The 16820-nt window shown below is 31.9% G+C and overlaps 3 protein-coding genes across 3 annotated transcripts; 2 read left to right on the top strand and 1 right to left on the bottom strand.

Annotated features, from left to right (window-relative positions):
• Window positions 1-884: 884 nt before the first annotated feature.
• On the bottom strand, window positions 885-2239 carry LOC119831084. Its single transcript, XM_038354331.1, has 3 exons — window positions 1579-2239; window positions 1360-1459; window positions 885-1160 (listed from the first exon to the last, which is right to left on the bottom strand). The coding sequence occupies exons 1-3, from the start codon at window positions 2190-2192 to the stop codon at window positions 978-980; spliced, it is 897 nt and encodes a 298-aa protein (XP_038210259.1). The 5' UTR covers window positions 2193-2239; the 3' UTR covers window positions 885-977.
• A 758-nt stretch (window positions 2240-2997) lies between these two features.
• LOC119831279 (flocculation protein FLO11-like) lies at window positions 2998-5659 on the top strand. Its single transcript, XM_038354577.1, has 3 exons — window positions 2998-3152; window positions 3631-3810; window positions 4861-5659. Exons 1-3 carry the CDS (start codon window positions 2998-3000, stop codon window positions 5657-5659), a joined length of 1134 nt encoding a protein of 377 aa, XP_038210505.1.
• A 6835-nt stretch (window positions 5660-12494) lies between these two features.
• On the top strand, window positions 12495-15938 carry LOC119831085 (endocuticle structural glycoprotein SgAbd-8-like). The gene is made up of 4 exons (XM_038354332.1): window positions 12495-12584; window positions 14134-14381; window positions 14576-14834; window positions 15308-15938. The coding sequence occupies exons 1-4, from the start codon at window positions 12573-12575 to the stop codon at window positions 15404-15406; spliced, it is 618 nt and encodes a 205-aa protein (XP_038210260.1). The 5' UTR covers window positions 12495-12572; the 3' UTR covers window positions 15407-15938.
• Window positions 15939-16820: the final 882 nt, after the last annotated feature.

Raw genomic sequence — 16820 nt, forward strand, 5'->3', positions numbered from 1 at the left:
CGAAAAGGCGCAGTATCATAAATTTGCATAGTCACACACATTAATCGTGTTAATAATGCCATTGCAAACCAAATCAACTTTATAATTCACGAGCCGCGCCCCGCGGTTTTACCCACGTATCCCGTAGGAATGATGGGATAAAAGTTGCCTATATGTTATTCCAGTTGCTCAGCTATCTACAAAACAAATTTCATTACAATCGGTTTTGTAGTTTTTGCGTGAAAAAGCAACAAATACACTCACATCCTTAAAAACTTACGCATTTGTATTATTAGCAGGAAGAATTGCTGGAATTTTTGGCCACAGATATTATAGCATGATCTGCCAGCTTTAGTATGTTGTACTAACCTTAGCATGTAAGTCAACATTGTTTTAGTGCTACGACAATCTAATTAACATCATTTATCATTAAACCAAATACCAACAGAACTGATATATCGCAATCATGTTATTTTATACTATTCGTGTGTAAATTAATTGAGATTTGTTTTTATTAATAAGATTAGAATACCTGTTTAAATGTTAAACAAATTTATGATATTTTTCTCCATTCTCTACATTTCATTCTGCATTCATATTCAAAGTATAAATGAAAAACAACGCTATGTTTATATTGTGTATATATTAAACATTAATGTAATTTTTTTCAGTAACTAAATGCATGGAAATAGATTAGTTAGATTAAGAATTGTACTTAAAGATGATAAGTACAGTACAACATCAATACACGTATAAAATTGTACAATATAATATGTCATATTTTACGAGATAGAATAACATTGTATGATTGGTATCATTGAAGTATTATTATTGATTGATATTGAAATAATTAAACAATCATCACTCAAACACAATCTTTATTTTCTTTCGTATCATTATATCTGTTTGCTAAGGTACGAAATTGTGTGTAAGCATTTAATCTATAGTCAAATCACACTAACCGTATTTTATATGCATTATCTTTTCAATAGCATATTTTAATTTACACTTTTCTTTTCTGGAATTTCTGTGACGTCATCGGGCTTTTTAGTGGCCAAGTAACGAAGGGCACGAGCAATTGCTGGCGGGATTGGTGGCGGTGTGGGAAGATGGGCGCCCACTGGTCTATATCCATTTTCGTCAGCGGTATAGGATAGGCTAAAGTCGTTTCCTTCCTTATCCTGAAATGTAAGAAACATTTAAGAGCTTGTTTAGTTTGCGACTGCTCATCACTTTTACTGTGACAAACTTTTAAAGTATCCAGTTGCGACTTAAATTCTTTATTTTGTTAATAAGAGAGGAATGTTTTTTTTCTTTCTTTTCTAACTCCTTTTTTCCTTCATGCATATTTAAAACAAAAAAAGTGTGACTAAATATTACCGTATAGAAAACATTCCCTTCTACAGCTTCTCCAGTGCCTTCATTAACATTTCGTAACTCCCCTCTGCTAGACACCTTTGTCCCATCGGCTGAATCATAGCTGACAAAAAAAACACAATGTGTAGGGTTATCACAATATTATAGACAAAATAATATTATTTAAAATAAAATAGTGCTTATAATTAATATAATGAGATGGGTAACAAAATAACGACTTACCTGTAATGGAAGTTGCCAGTGTGTGAATACACAAAGTTTGATGAATCTAATATTTTGACAGCAGGAGTTCGTGTTCGGCCCTGCCTCTGAAACTCTATCCTTTTGCTGTCTTCGATGGGACGTTTAGGAAAAAGTGTTACGTCACGACTAGGCGATGAAGTGGTTTTAACTGCTTCTAACAATGCTGGTGTAGGAGTAGTAATAAGTTTTTCTTTATTTAACTTTTCATTTTTAGTATAGCTTCTTGTTAAATTATCGCTTGGTGTAGTATTAGTACTGCTGTGCTGGCGTCTTCTTTGTTTTCGTCTCCTTGTTTTATTTTCAGCAGTATTTGGTATCTTTTCGCTGGCGGTATTTTCATAAACTACGCCAATTTCACGATCCCTACGATCTGCGGGTTCTTGCGTCGATTCTACTGATTTTGCTTTTCGCACTACTTCTTTTTGTCCAACAAAAATGTCGTCAGGTGATTCAAATAGAGGTGGATGATTGTATGCATAGGTAGATAACTGTTTAGGCCGATGCACGTTTACACGAATATCATCATCGATTTCCTCACTTAAAACAATATTTACAATTAATGTCCCAAGTAAAACAAATTTGTGCACAAACATCGTATTGAATAATTAATTTATTTGGTAATTATTTATAGCAGTACAACGCATCGAATACACGTTTGAAATCACAATGAGGATGAGTCAGTAAGCTATGGCTTCGTAGATAGTAAAACCACTAGTCAAACAAGATTAAAAACTTTATTTTTTATTCTATTTATTCTATTATGTAATTATATTCGTGATGACCACAACATAATAGTCGAATTAAAATCACGGAAGTTATATTATACTACAATTTACATAAAGTTGCTACAAAGCCCATAATTTAAACTGTTATTTAACTGTGACATGCATCAGCAATCTTTACTCTAATTGTAATACAATCGTGCTTTCTCACATCAAGGAATTTTAAAGATAAACAATTAGCTTAGCCTATACTAAAATATATTATCGTATTATCACAGAAACTAAGCTGTTAAAAGTATTGAACATACTCACGTTTATAGCAATATCAATAAAATATTTTCAAGAACAGTTTGTGAACAAACTTATTCTTCATGGAACACCGAAAGCTTAAGTGTCCACGATTTACCTAAAATTGATAAAAAATCGTGACAAGTACCGGTTAGATCACAGGCTATCGTCACCCTTCATGTCATATATTGACACCTCGACGATTGTGCAATTTTCCGAAGAATACATCAGTCAACCGTTAAGGTTGAAGTACTTAGCGTACGCTAAGGCTCCACCGGAAGGCGGGGGGAGGATAGTGTAAATAGACGATTCTTACATATAAGTCGTCATGAAGTCTGGAAGTATCATTCATTAGTGTTTTTTGGGAAGTGATCACTACTTGATAATAATGTTTAGCAAATTAGTGCTCTTAGGTTGGGCGGCGGCTTGCGTCTTTGCGGCACCGCCGGTGGATGTTGTTCCTCTCGAAAAACAACAGCCCACGGTTATTCCTATTGTTTCACAATCCGATGAAGTGGACGCCAATGGAACATACAAATTCAGGTATTTGTTAAGCCACTACTCATATTGGGATACAATCTAATTATATGCATCCTTAATATCCTTAATAATAAATTAATTTTAATCATTTTGAAATATAGTACCTCAATTCTATAAATTTTATATAAAATTTTAAAATAAAAAATTGATTTTTGTTCGTCATTTTTCGTACATCATTGTCTATATAAATAAAAATCAATTGATGTTCGTTACTCTCGTTAAACTCGAAAATGGCTGGGCCGATTTTGACAATGTTTGTCTAAATAGACCAGAGAAGGTTTAAAGATTAGGAAAATTAAGAAAATTGGCGCAATTATTCTATCGCGTTACGAAGTTCGCCGGTTAGTTAGTAATAAATAATGAAATAAGTTTGTTTATTCAAAATCATAGTAATTTCTGTCTTAATTTTTATTACGTCAATTTTTTTTACAATTTAATTTTCATATAAAAATACAACTAATGTATCAAATATTTCACGAAGCTATGAAACCGGAAACGGCATTAAACGCGAAGAAACTGCCTACGAGAAAGTTCTACCGAAACTAGAAGGGCGGTCCGCGAGCAGTAACGAGGGAGGCGAGAGCGACGAAAGCGATGAGATTCACGTCCAAAGAGGCTCCTACTCATACACTGCCCCTGATGGAACTGTCATCAGTGTAAGGTAAGTTTATATTTCACTTCGATACTCTTACATTTGTTCTATGAAAAGATTCAGTATCATCAAGCGAATAGCTGTACTTTATACTAGCTTTTGCCCGCGGCTTCGCAAACGCTAATTCGGGGTAGATTAATAGATGTAATTATACATATAAACCTTCCTTCAATTTTGAAAGAATAGAAAAAAATTTATCACGAGGCGGGATTCGAACCTGGTATTCTTTCAAAATTTCTCATGTATAAAGTATTTCACTGCTATCTATAAATCTAATATATTAAACTACTCAGAATTCAAGGACCATGAAGCTGCTGGCAAAAGCTAGTAACAAAATAAATGAAACAATTATAAGAAGGCTATCTAAATTACATAAATCATTATCACTATGTGATGTACATTGCACAATTATAGCAACAACGCTTAAGTTATAAGAATTTTTATGATTCCAAATTAAACTCAACGATCTTTTGTCGTGAATGTGTTTTTAACAGGTTGTTGTATGCAAATATGACTAATTGAACTCTGGATTAGGGATTGATGCGAGTGATATCCTTTAATACCGAAAGAATAGATTTTTCGTTACACGTATTTCAGTAACGAATTAAATATTTGAAGTCAAGGCTAATGTAATACAAGTGACACTCACTATATGTGTTAACAAGTATGGCAGCTAATGTTAAATGAAATGAGATCACTTTATTATATGCGTTAAAACCAATATACAGTATACTCTAATAAATAAATTACCTACGTTCCTTGTGTGCTTGGAAGGATGCAACATTTTTACTTTAAATTTTTATGCTCACGTAATTTTATAGCAAACGAATTTTGTTTATTTATCTTAGTATGTAGAACTGTATTTTTTAACATAATATATAATATTCTTTCAAGATATATCCCGAAAATCCCACGGGAACGGGAACTTGACGGGTAAAACGTTTGACAACGCATGTTAAATTTTGATTAAATGGGCGACTCGCGGGCGGAAAAGCAGTATATTATGTTATGAAAGTTTGAGTCTGAATAATAATATTCATAAATATTGTTTTATTACAGTTATATAGCTGATGAAAACGGCTTTCAACCAATTGGTGATCACATACCAAGAGTACCAGGAATTCCTTCAGTTTCATCCCATTCAGCAGAAAAGTCTGGTCGCGCACTGAAGAGCGATAGTGAAGAATCTGCTTCCGTACCAAAAATATCAAAGGTACAAGCTACATCTGTACTTGTTTCCGAATCAGCATTATCAGAAAGCAAGTCAGTTGTTTCAATGCCAAGCCCTAATGAACCAAAACCCGAGGCACAAGCAAATACTGAATCCGCACCTTCCAGTACTTCTTCTATCACAGAGACTAAGGCAGCACCTGAACCAACTCAATTGAGTGATGCTTCTGTCGCTACCACTACAGGTGACGTAATATCTACACCTGCTTCAGAAAACGCTGAGGTATCTTCAGTAACGTCTACTGAAACAGTAAATTCGACACCCAGTGAGGAATCTTCTACAATATCTGCATCTTCACCGATAACTGAAGCAGCGAAACAAGAAAGTGATTTTAGTACTACTTCTGTACCACAGAAAGATACGGAATCGCCAGTGTCCACCTCATTACCTGAACAGGATTCTACAACCGCTGCTGTTGTTGATGAACAACCAAGTTCAACTGTCGGTTCAGAAGCAGAATCTACTTCAACTATTGCCTCAAATACTGATCAACCAGCATCAACAGAATCAAATGAACAAAACGTTACAACTGAAGGTCTTCAACAATCGACCGAAAATGATCAATCAACCACTGGCCCCACTACACTGATAGCTGAAGAAATTAGCTCAACGACTCTTTCTGCATAATGAAATGATTCACTTTGTTAAAAAATTACGTAAAGCTCTAATTTTTGTATAATCCTGTGATTTACTTCTATGAAGTGTGAATCACTTTGGTACGGGTGTTATTATTACATATGCATTGAGTAAAAGTTTAATAAAAATGTGATATCGCGTCACGATTCTGTGAGGTTGACACGCTTAGGATATAGTCATTAAGTTACATAAATGTAATTGAACTTGTTAATCACGAAGTATCTCTATATTAAATTATACTTGGTTTGTTTAATTGGTATTATTCTTGTAAACTTTAATTTCGTACTTAAACTATTGTTTCAATGAATATTCCTTTATTATATTCATATTAACAAACAGTTATGAGACTCACCCATTAAATAGAAATAATGTGACTTGCTTTCAGTATGTCTTGCCTATGTGCTTTTTACGTTGTAATAAGTCTAACTCAAGAGTTGCTTCACTTTATTTTCAATTGAAAGCATTTCTGCCCAACCATATTTTTTTACAAATAACTGCCTTCGATTAGTTAGGCATCAGATTTCAAATAAAAAAAAAAAATAATAATATAATTCGGGTCAGCCATACGATTTGAAATGCCCATGTTTGAGGTAACAATCAGAACCTACTCTCGTTGTTGAAATCGGCTGGAAATATGACAACCTATCGACTGACGTAAAAACATATTAACGTCAAAAAGTAAGATCTTTAACTTTATGTATTCATACTTTCTTACCTAACCCTATATTACAAATCCGATAAAAATATATAAACAATATAAATATTTTTTATTTATTTATTTTTTTTTTATGTCATATCGGGCAACTGAGCTTGTGGTTCGCCTGATGGTAAACGATCACCACCGCCCATGAACATTCGCAAAGGTAGTGCCTCTGCGAATGCGCTGCCCGCTTTTAGTAGGTAAGGGAAAAGGAACGAATTCATGACTGGGACGGGTGAGGAATAGGAAATAGGCCTCCGGCTCCCCCACTCACCGTACGAAACACAGTGGCATGCCACTATTTCACGCCGGTTTTCTGTGGGGGTGTGGTACTTCCCCGGTGCGAGCTGGCCCAATTCGTGCCGAAGCGTGCTCGACTCCCACAATAATTTATTTATTAAGAACATGATTAATTACTAATACTATTATTCACACCGACCAAGGGTAAGGTAACGGATTTCGGTTAAAATAATGTAATGCTACTATTTCACGCCTATGTAATGTATAATGTACCTACTGCAGTTTAAAAAATCAACATAATACTATCCTACGATAATTGCCAACGAGCTTCTGATTCATTTATTGTGAATTATAGAAATTCAACTTTAGCGTCCGTAGTAGGTACATAATTTTGGGATTTTTTTTTCATGTTACTTAAGGAATTAACAAAAACTGTGAATGTTCATGGGCGCTGGTTATCATCTTATTGCCACCCGAACCAGGCGAACCACCATTGCAGGTGCTCTCTTTTACAGAAAAAAAAACAAAAAAATTTACACAATCTTGAGACGTCAAAAAATTAATGAACTAGATGTTCGATTGTTTTTCATTGTATTTTCTTTTCTGTGTTGCTGATGATGATAAGCTTGCTCCTTTAACTCTACATACAATGTTAATGTGTCGTTTAAATATAAACTCTGAAAAGAATTTATCATTATTCATGTTTTCTCTTTAAGATGATACTCTGACCAAAAATTACCTATATTACCTTATACATTTCAAATACTCTATAAAGACCGTACACGACATGAGTGCAATAATTTGCATGTTATAAGACATCCTGCATTTTATACATAGCTCCTTTACGAATTAGTAAATACTGTTGATCTAAGTACACCAAATCTGTGACAGTTGTATAATCTTAAATACATAATGCTCCTTGTGGTGGTGAACAGCAAGGACACTTAACAAATGTAGGTGCTAAATTTAATATTTCAACAATGCTAATACACACCACGATAACAATGTTGGTACTTAGCATACCATACATTAGTACACATTTATAGACAATAAGACAATTACATTGTCGCGGACTGTAGGAAAGCACCATCCTTTACACATTCCTCAGCTATGATAAATAATAAATGTCAAGATCAAATTGGTATCGTGGGTATAAGCGACGCACAATCTTGGAGAAGCGTTCATGCCTCCTCTCACTTTATTGTGAAACTAATAATGCGCCGTACCTATGTCAACGGTGTAGGTTCTAGGCAATAAGAATTGCATTTTATACCGGACGGTGAGCTAAAAAAATAAAATTGTTACTCATAGCTTAGGTACCGTAACAAAATACGAATCATTCATATATATGATGGATTTTGACGTGTCTTTATCCTATTTACATTTTTTACGTAAATGATGACTAAATATTTATATCAACTGTCCTATTTATAATACTTTATGAATTATCAATTTTATGGTTAACTCTTTCACTTCAAGTGATTTCCGCTTAGATTGGTACATAAAAAAATAATGTTTTAAAGGACGTTTGCATTAAAAATATTAATACTGATAGACAAAGCGTACTTCGCTATTTTAAGTTAGTAATAAATAAATAACATACTTTAAGGAATAGCGCAATGATCTAATATGCAAGGATGTCTGTCTGTATATAACCTTGACAACGAAGACTCCTCAAATATGTATTCCGTTCTCGTCGATTTTACTCTGTGTGAATAGTTATGTTTGTATTGATCCTTTTCAAATTTTGAACGTGAATTCTCATATCAACGTGTTTTGTCTAACTTGATATTAAATAATATTTGTCATTATTGATAATGAATTAATTATCATGCCTATATCGTTAGAGACACACATTTTATTAATTATGTGCAAACTTTATTAACAGAAACACACGTTATAATTAATTATAGTAGCAGTAAACACTTAAGAAATGTAATATATAATACATCTACATAACAGTATTATTTCCACAAGTGGCCGATATCAGGTACTCATAATTAGATTATTATACAATTTAAAAGTCGCATGGTCGCTTAAACCAATGGGAGATGAAACAATAAGATGCCTCTTTCTGATTACAATAGCAAGGTGACGCGGTTCAACTGCTGACATCGCAGATATGCAGCGACTCACGATCGCTGGAGGAACATTCCATAATTTGGGTCAGAGTAAGAAATGTTTCTATTAGAAGTCGAACACGCTCAGGATGTTTGCTTCTATCAAACAATCACCATTACGATATGTGAATAACTAAAAGTGCAGGATTGTGTGAATAATAAATGGATTACCCTTGGAAATGCCAATATGTTTTGATCATTGTGTGTTCAATGGCTTAATTTTTTTAATATGTATCATGTTTATTATTATAATTACTACTGTAATATTATAAATATCTGTCTATCTCTTTTTAGGCGAAATTTGGTACAGGTATATTTTGTAACCTGATGAAAGATATAGGATAGTATTTTTCCGGAAATCCCACGACCAGGAACTGTGCGGGGAAAACCCCCAGACTTTCTATCTTTTTCCTTCTTTTCAGCAGCTAATATTTATCTTATATTTATTATCCAGGTATCTGTCTCGTTTTTACTACTTAATACGTGTACTTTTCTTATGAATCCATTTAATATAAATATAGCCTATTAATTGCTGAAGTGCAATATCTATAATACACTTCAAAAAACGTTTATTAAATAATCCGTCCCATAGTTTACACTTAAAAACCGAACGACATACGATTTATTTGGCTTGTTTTTGACTTGCAAAATGATCTCCTGGTGTATTTGTTGGAATGTACAGAATTTAACTCTTCAATGGCTTTATTTTTATAGCTATTTATGATCTTAATATTAATATCACATTTATATATTCATATAATAATTACAAAATGTTTTTATTGCTATGTTGAACAGAAACAAAAATTTTATACAAAATCTATTATCGTCAAAACTCTCCTACAATATTGAATATCGTTTATAGAACTCTAATTCTTCTCAAATTTTATCAGTGTATATAAAAAATGTAAAACTACAAAGATGTGATTTTCTTTTTATACTATCATAATGATTACAGTTACATTCAAGATGTTTATTTAAAATACAGATAAAGATGATTGTTTCTTTACTAAAAATTGTGGGAAAGTTTGATTAAACGCAACGAAGTACAACAATAGAGTTGGCTATTTATATAATTGAAATGGTAAATTCTATAACAATATAAACATAATACTTGTATACACAAAAATATCAGACATAAAATTTTATACATCATAGCGTTTAAATTATACACGAGTTAACTTTCACATTGTAAGAATGTTCAATCCATCAATATCTATACAATGAAATTTGTGAAGAAGATTGTTCGAAAAAAAATAGGTATATCACAATGTCTCGCTGGAATCTTGTATATGTTGATTAGAGATCGCCAAATATTGATGATTATCACTAATTTACATAATGTTTTACCTTTAACACATAAAACTAAATATCATAATGTAGTGGCAAACTTTTAAAATTCTTTATGATATTAATAAAAAAAAAAACACTTTATTGAACCAGTTCTATGCGTACGCGATTATTATTTTTATTGTATCAAAATTAACGCTATATTCGATTAAGGAAGTGCCTTGTAAGGTATCATTTAGTTGTATAAAAATATTAAAAATGTAATTAAAACTTTGTATTAAAGATTCATTATTTATACGATGCAAATAGTATATTATTAACAAACGCATGGGAGTAGTTCACATAATCCGTAATAGTAATGTCGGTTACTTATGGGCGCAGTCTTATGTAACTACTGCATCATCAACGGAAGACACATCTTAAAGATAGTTATTATCGTATTGCCAAATGTAGATTGATATCAAACATTACGAATTGAAAATTTATCGTACATTAGTCAGAACTAATGTACGATAAATTTGTATGATAAATTTGTAGAACTAATAGTTAAAGTCAGAACTTTAACTATTAGTTCTACAACGGTATACTAATTTTCTACTTCACTGACATTCTGTACGTATTGAATAAAATATAGAAGTTACATAAAACTCAAGAATAAATTAATGAGATTGTTATTATTATGAAATATTATATTTGCGGCAAATTCGTTCTACGTAATATTAGTTAATCTCTGTAATTATTTAATGTTTTTTTCACAGTACATAACAATAACTCTTAAATAATTAGTTATTTATATTCATTTAGTGTATGTGCTATTTATGTGCATTGATTTGGAGTATCTATTGATACAGAATAAGCAAATTTGAAAAAAATGCTTCGTTTTGTTATACATATACAGAATAAAATGCAATTCACATTTGTATTACTGCATTATTATGAATAGAATATTAAATTATAATTCGTGCAATTTCAGTAATATTAATTTTACGTAGTGGTAAATTGAGCAATATTTAATGTGCCTACTTGGCAATAAAAAGTAATTTTCGACAAAATAATCTACTGTAATTTATCCATTGAATAAGTAAAATCTATGATTAAAAATTAATTAAAGTAAATTACAATTTCTCAAATATTTACACTTTCTGAATATCAGTTTTTTCTGCAAAATTAACTACCAAAGTAACTATCGCAAACGTGCGAATAAATCGTGAGTTACCATCCTCGTTGGTAATGTTCCTACACATTAAACTACTTATTAAACATCTGTTGGATAATCAAATGCGTTAATGCATCTTTACACACGAATAACGTTTGTTTGTTCATCAAATCGGCTTTTTTTCTTTTTTTAATGGAACGTTTTGATATCACTGTTTTATCCATGGTGTTATATGAAATGCAAATGTGTGAGTATTCGTGCATATCGCTTCGTAGTAGCATGTGTGTAGGTATAATAGGTATGTGTTTGTGACATAAGTGATCTTCACATTCCACGCTAGCATACTTCGCTTCCTTTAATTAGCCTCACTGTTAAATTCTTGCAACTCTTAACAATATGGAAATATAGGTGGTATTAGTTATGGGTCTTGAACTATTGTTGGTTGAAATTTAGAGCGATGTTACTTACGATATTTTTTAACAGCAATAATGCTGTTTAAATGTAATGTAATGTAATGTATAACAGTAATGCTGTCTAGTGGATCAGAGAGAACAAAAGATTTCGATTATATAAAATATATTGAAATATTTAAAGGTAAATATCATATTGCATCAATGATTAGTCGTTACTCAATATAGGCAGCTAATTTATATGGCAACGCAATATGAGGCAAAAATATTAATACAATTATTAATATATAACAAAATCAGGAGTCAAAGCACCCTTTGAACTTGTTGCACAAATGCCACGATAACTGATACTAAGTTGTTGCTACAAACGAACGAGAACAACGCCTTATGTAACCCAGGTGATTCCTATAAACGCTTTTCCCATTGCATTGTGCGTATCGATGCGTAGGAAAGTTTAAAAAACAAAAGCCAGGAACACTTCAATATCATTAAACGATGCTTCGTTTATTTTACAGCTATATAAAATAATCGAAACACCGTTTAATTATTGTGTATTGAAACGTGTATAAATAAAAATAATATTAAACATTAATTGCTCAGCTTAGAAGTGTCTTTATAATCAAAATTCTTTATTTTCAAGCGATAAAAAAGTGTACTATGTAACACAATTTTTGTAACAATTTATAAACATATTGAATTATGTTAACTAATAAAAACCATTTACATAATTCAATTACACTATATTTTTTTCTCATGAAGAGAATTGTACTCATCTTCTAAAAACACAAAAACACTGATAAGAAACAGAGGCATCTGATAAAGCTATTCCAGTATTGCTGAGACAAATCGGGTATGAAAGTGTGATGGTTCAGGGCAGAGCGCGAGTAAGTGGCAGGGGTGAAGTATATAAGTGAGCGTTCAACTACCACTCTGAATAGTTCCAAGAAGACACCGTGCTCCACTGCTGCACGCGCACTCACGCACAATCAAAATGAAATTACTGGTGAGTCCAAAAAGTTCACTTAAATAATTTATTTAATCACTGCCTCCATCGAATCAATCCTCGATTATCCTCTGAAAACGGGATAGTAAAGGAAAGTATATTATGTATTGGTCAATTATGTATTTACTTCGATGCAATTAGGTCAGGCTCATCATTTGGAATGAATCTTGCTAATGTAAGAGTTTCCGCAATCAGAGGCTGTAAGAGTCAACACAAATAAGGTCAGTAGATATGTCGGTTGTTGAACTTTGACATAATAGCAAAGTTCTATGTAACATTAGTACTGTATTTTTAAATGAAGTTAATCTTGTTGATGATATTTATAATTCGAATACTTTTTGTGTAGCTACTATATACTACTCAATTAATACTGTTTAATTGTGTGAAAACAATTAAATAGATATCAAAGATATTTCTTATAATTTATTAAATGATATTCATTTCGTAATGAGCTTAAATAATAACTGAAACTTACATAACGATGTTGCATTTTTATGCATCATACATAACTTTACGCGAATATACATTGTATAACACATAGCTTCACAATATTCATCTGTCAATAACGTAATTGATAGAATGATTTTTCTGAAACTCATTGTCAATAAATAACCTCATTTAGATAACATTATGTTATACAAACGATCTCGTTCATCGTGTGGACAGGTTACATAATATCACTTTCTAGGTCACAAATTAAAGTTCAGGCCAACAGGCCGACACTATTTTTTTGTTAGTAGAATAACATCGATTTCGCAAATATAAATTTAATCACTGTTAGAAAATTTGAATAATTATGTGATATATATGTTAAACGTAGGTTACTTCTTTGTCCTGCTACAATAAATAAAAGTTCATAAAAACCGGTTATAAAGATAAAACTATTCATTCACGTGTTGAATTACGTGCCCGAGTATATTTGATTTGCTAACGATTCGAGAAGAGTCTCGGCCTTGACTTACAAAGTCTGATCCCTTTCTTGGAAATCATCTAATCAAGTTCTTTATTGAATTATTAGAATAATTTTACATAAAATTGCTCATACGTGAGCCATGTTTGGATTTAAGACAAATTTTGTAAGTTTCTATAAACCAAATTAAAATTACTTTTATAATTTAACACAATTCCGAAAATGTTTGTTACCTCGAACATGAACTATTTACTCGTTTTGTTTTTCAGTATTTGAAAAGAGTTTTTGTTATTTAATATTGTGTTAGATCATACCGGTCACGATCATTGTTACAAGCGTCTGCACTCAACTTGCATTGTGTAATGGAAAACATTGTTCGATGTAAAAGATTCAACGCTAACGAAGCGTAACTTTTAAGTACATCTCAATGAAAACAATGTCGAGTTATGGACGTGTTAAGCCAATACATGTTTTACTGGGCTCACTTTCGCCCAACCTGCGTGGCGAATGAGTGTCGCAATAGTATGGTATTGTATCCGTCCCACCTGATCTTGCAACATCTCGAATATGATTAAGCTCTTCTCCGTCTGACATCATTTAGTCCTTTAAATTATGACATCATGTGTGTTTCCATTCCAGGTAGTATTATCGGCTGCATTAGCCCTTACAGCGGCTATCCCTCAACGGCGAGTATCGCTGAAACCTGAGGCAGCTGCAGACCAAGACCAACAAGCAGCCGAAGTAAACTATAACAACTACCAACAGCTGCAAGACTACAGGAAACCCATCGACGATTTCAGACCCAAAGTTCAGTTGGAAACTACCACTTTCATTCCCATCATCCGTTTTGACAAGGAACAAGGAACCGACGGCAGCTACAAAACAGCGTAAGTTGCATAATATTATGTCAATGTATAATCACTTACGCTCGACTTACACAAATAGCTTGCATTCAAATAGCATAGTGGTTTCATGCATTTAGTCTATTTTATGTTTACCAGTTTAGAAAATAAAACCGTTGTTAATAATTATATTTAGTATTCGGGACTTCGTAATCAATACTGTATGATATCGATTTCAGTTATGAAACTGGCAACAACATACAAGCTGAAGAGCAAGGTTACCTGAGAAACCTTGGCGAAAATGCAGACATCCCAGCTCTTGTGCAACAAGGTTCATACTCCTACACCGCTCCCGACGGCCAGGTCATCACCGTTGAGTACACAGCTGACGAATACGGATTTAGAGTCAAGGGCGACCACATCCCCACCCCCCCACCAGTGTCACCTGAAATCCAAAAGGGACTTGATCTCATCTACGCTGGAATCAAGGCCAACCAGGTAGCTTTCTTTATTACAACATAACGATGCGTTAACCTACATATTTCGCATTTGACCTTTAGGATATTTTAAAAGTTTTAATGATATAATTGGTAAATTCTAGTATTAGTGAATTAAAGAAAAGTTTATGCAATGACGATGCGTAATTGAGTGAAATTTACTTATCAGGAAATAAAGATGCGCAAATTGAATTAATCAATATTGCATAACACATTATTATTCATAATAAATTTTCGTTCGTATCGTTCTTAAAGCAAAAATGTCGATATAAAAATAAATACTATTTACTTTTTAAAAATCTGTCAAAGAAACACCTGTTTTTAACTTGCATACACTATACTAAAAAAAGCAAGATCGAATGTTACCAGTTACAGTATAACAACAATAAAAATCAGTTAAACACACACTGTTATGCAATTAAATTTTTATCATACAATCTGTACCTTATTTAATATAACATTTTTAATTTCCAGGAACGTGTTGCGTTGGAAGCTAAGAACAACCCTGAAGCTACCAAATTAAATGAAGAAAAAGCCATCCTCGACTACAAAGGTCAATACTACCAACAATAAATTTTATGAAGTGGACTTAGCAGTGAAATAAGTGACCTGCACTTTTTATCCGAAGCACATTGTTATGTTATAGTGCAACAGTAATGTAAAATGCTCTATGAGCATTTTCAAGTCAGTTTAGTGTAATAATAGAATATAACTTTTTACAAAACCCGTGAAGAATTGCGCCGGTACAATATTTTCTTGATGTGATAATTCATAGGTTTAAATAAAAATAATTGTAGCCGTTATTTGATTTATATGAATAAAGATGTCAATCTTTTATATATTCAGTAATGTTCCACACTGCCAATAATAGAATAAGGATATCTGAAAGAGACACAACCAATTTCTTCGAAAACGTTAGTAAGAAAATCTTTAAATTCTGATAAATGATAATATGTAACATTATTCTTAAAACTCAAGACTGTTTTTGTTATAAAACGATACAAGTTTTTATGCCATAGTTTGTTTATGGAAATACTTTTATGGATTCTGTAAATAGCCTATTTTTTATATTATTTCAATAAAATGTTGAATAATTTTATAATAATAATAATGTATAAAAAAATATGATTTTGTTTATATTTATACCCCATTCGATCTTTTCAAGTCTTTTTTAGTTCATTCTCTGAATTCTCATTCTATTCATAGAACAGAAAATCCTTTCATAAAATATACGCTATCTGCCAAGGTGTGAAGATAAAAGATAAGAAGAAATTCAACAGGGTGATCAGACTAGACCACTTGACTTTCAGTAAACACGCTCGCTGCGTAGTGTTTGAATCATAGGGCTAAATAATATAAAATATAAATCGCGCTTAAGATCCTTTAATTTCGAAATGGACTCCAATTAAATAATTCATTTTGAAAACTTTTGGGTTAAGTGGAAATATATGAAACAAAACGTTGGTATTTTTTTGGGTATTCTCTCTAAATACATACCAATGGTCATACCAATTATTGCCTTTATATGTTTCACAACATTTTTTTAAATCTTTTTAGAAAGGAGTCCTCAATCATACTACTGAAATAAAGATTGTGAAGAGGAATGGAAAAAAAATCTCCATCAATTCAAAGATTCAATAAATAAATATAAACTGACCATAAGTATGTATTTAAAGATATTAAAATTAATATTATTTGAAAACGGGGTATAGAACTGAAAATTTATTAAATTTAAATTTTATTTTACATAAGTTAATTTCTTTAAAAAAAATTATTTACATTCATTTTAATGCTATAAAATAGGTACTAAAAACATGGTTCATGATATGACATTAATTTACTTAATTTACTTATTTAAATAATTTACTTATTTATTTTCATTAAATTGTCATTAATAATATATCTCATTTAGTGAGATGTTCGGACTATATTAATGAATTACACACCGAGACCATCCGCTCGCTATGTTGGAAGTCAGTGTATGAAG

Source organism: Zerene cesonia, chromosome 13 (assembly GCF_012273895.1).
Source record: "Zerene cesonia ecotype Mississippi chromosome 13, Zerene_cesonia_1.1, whole genome shotgun sequence".
Taxonomy (NCBI): domain Eukaryota; kingdom Metazoa; phylum Arthropoda; class Insecta; order Lepidoptera; family Pieridae; genus Zerene; species Zerene cesonia.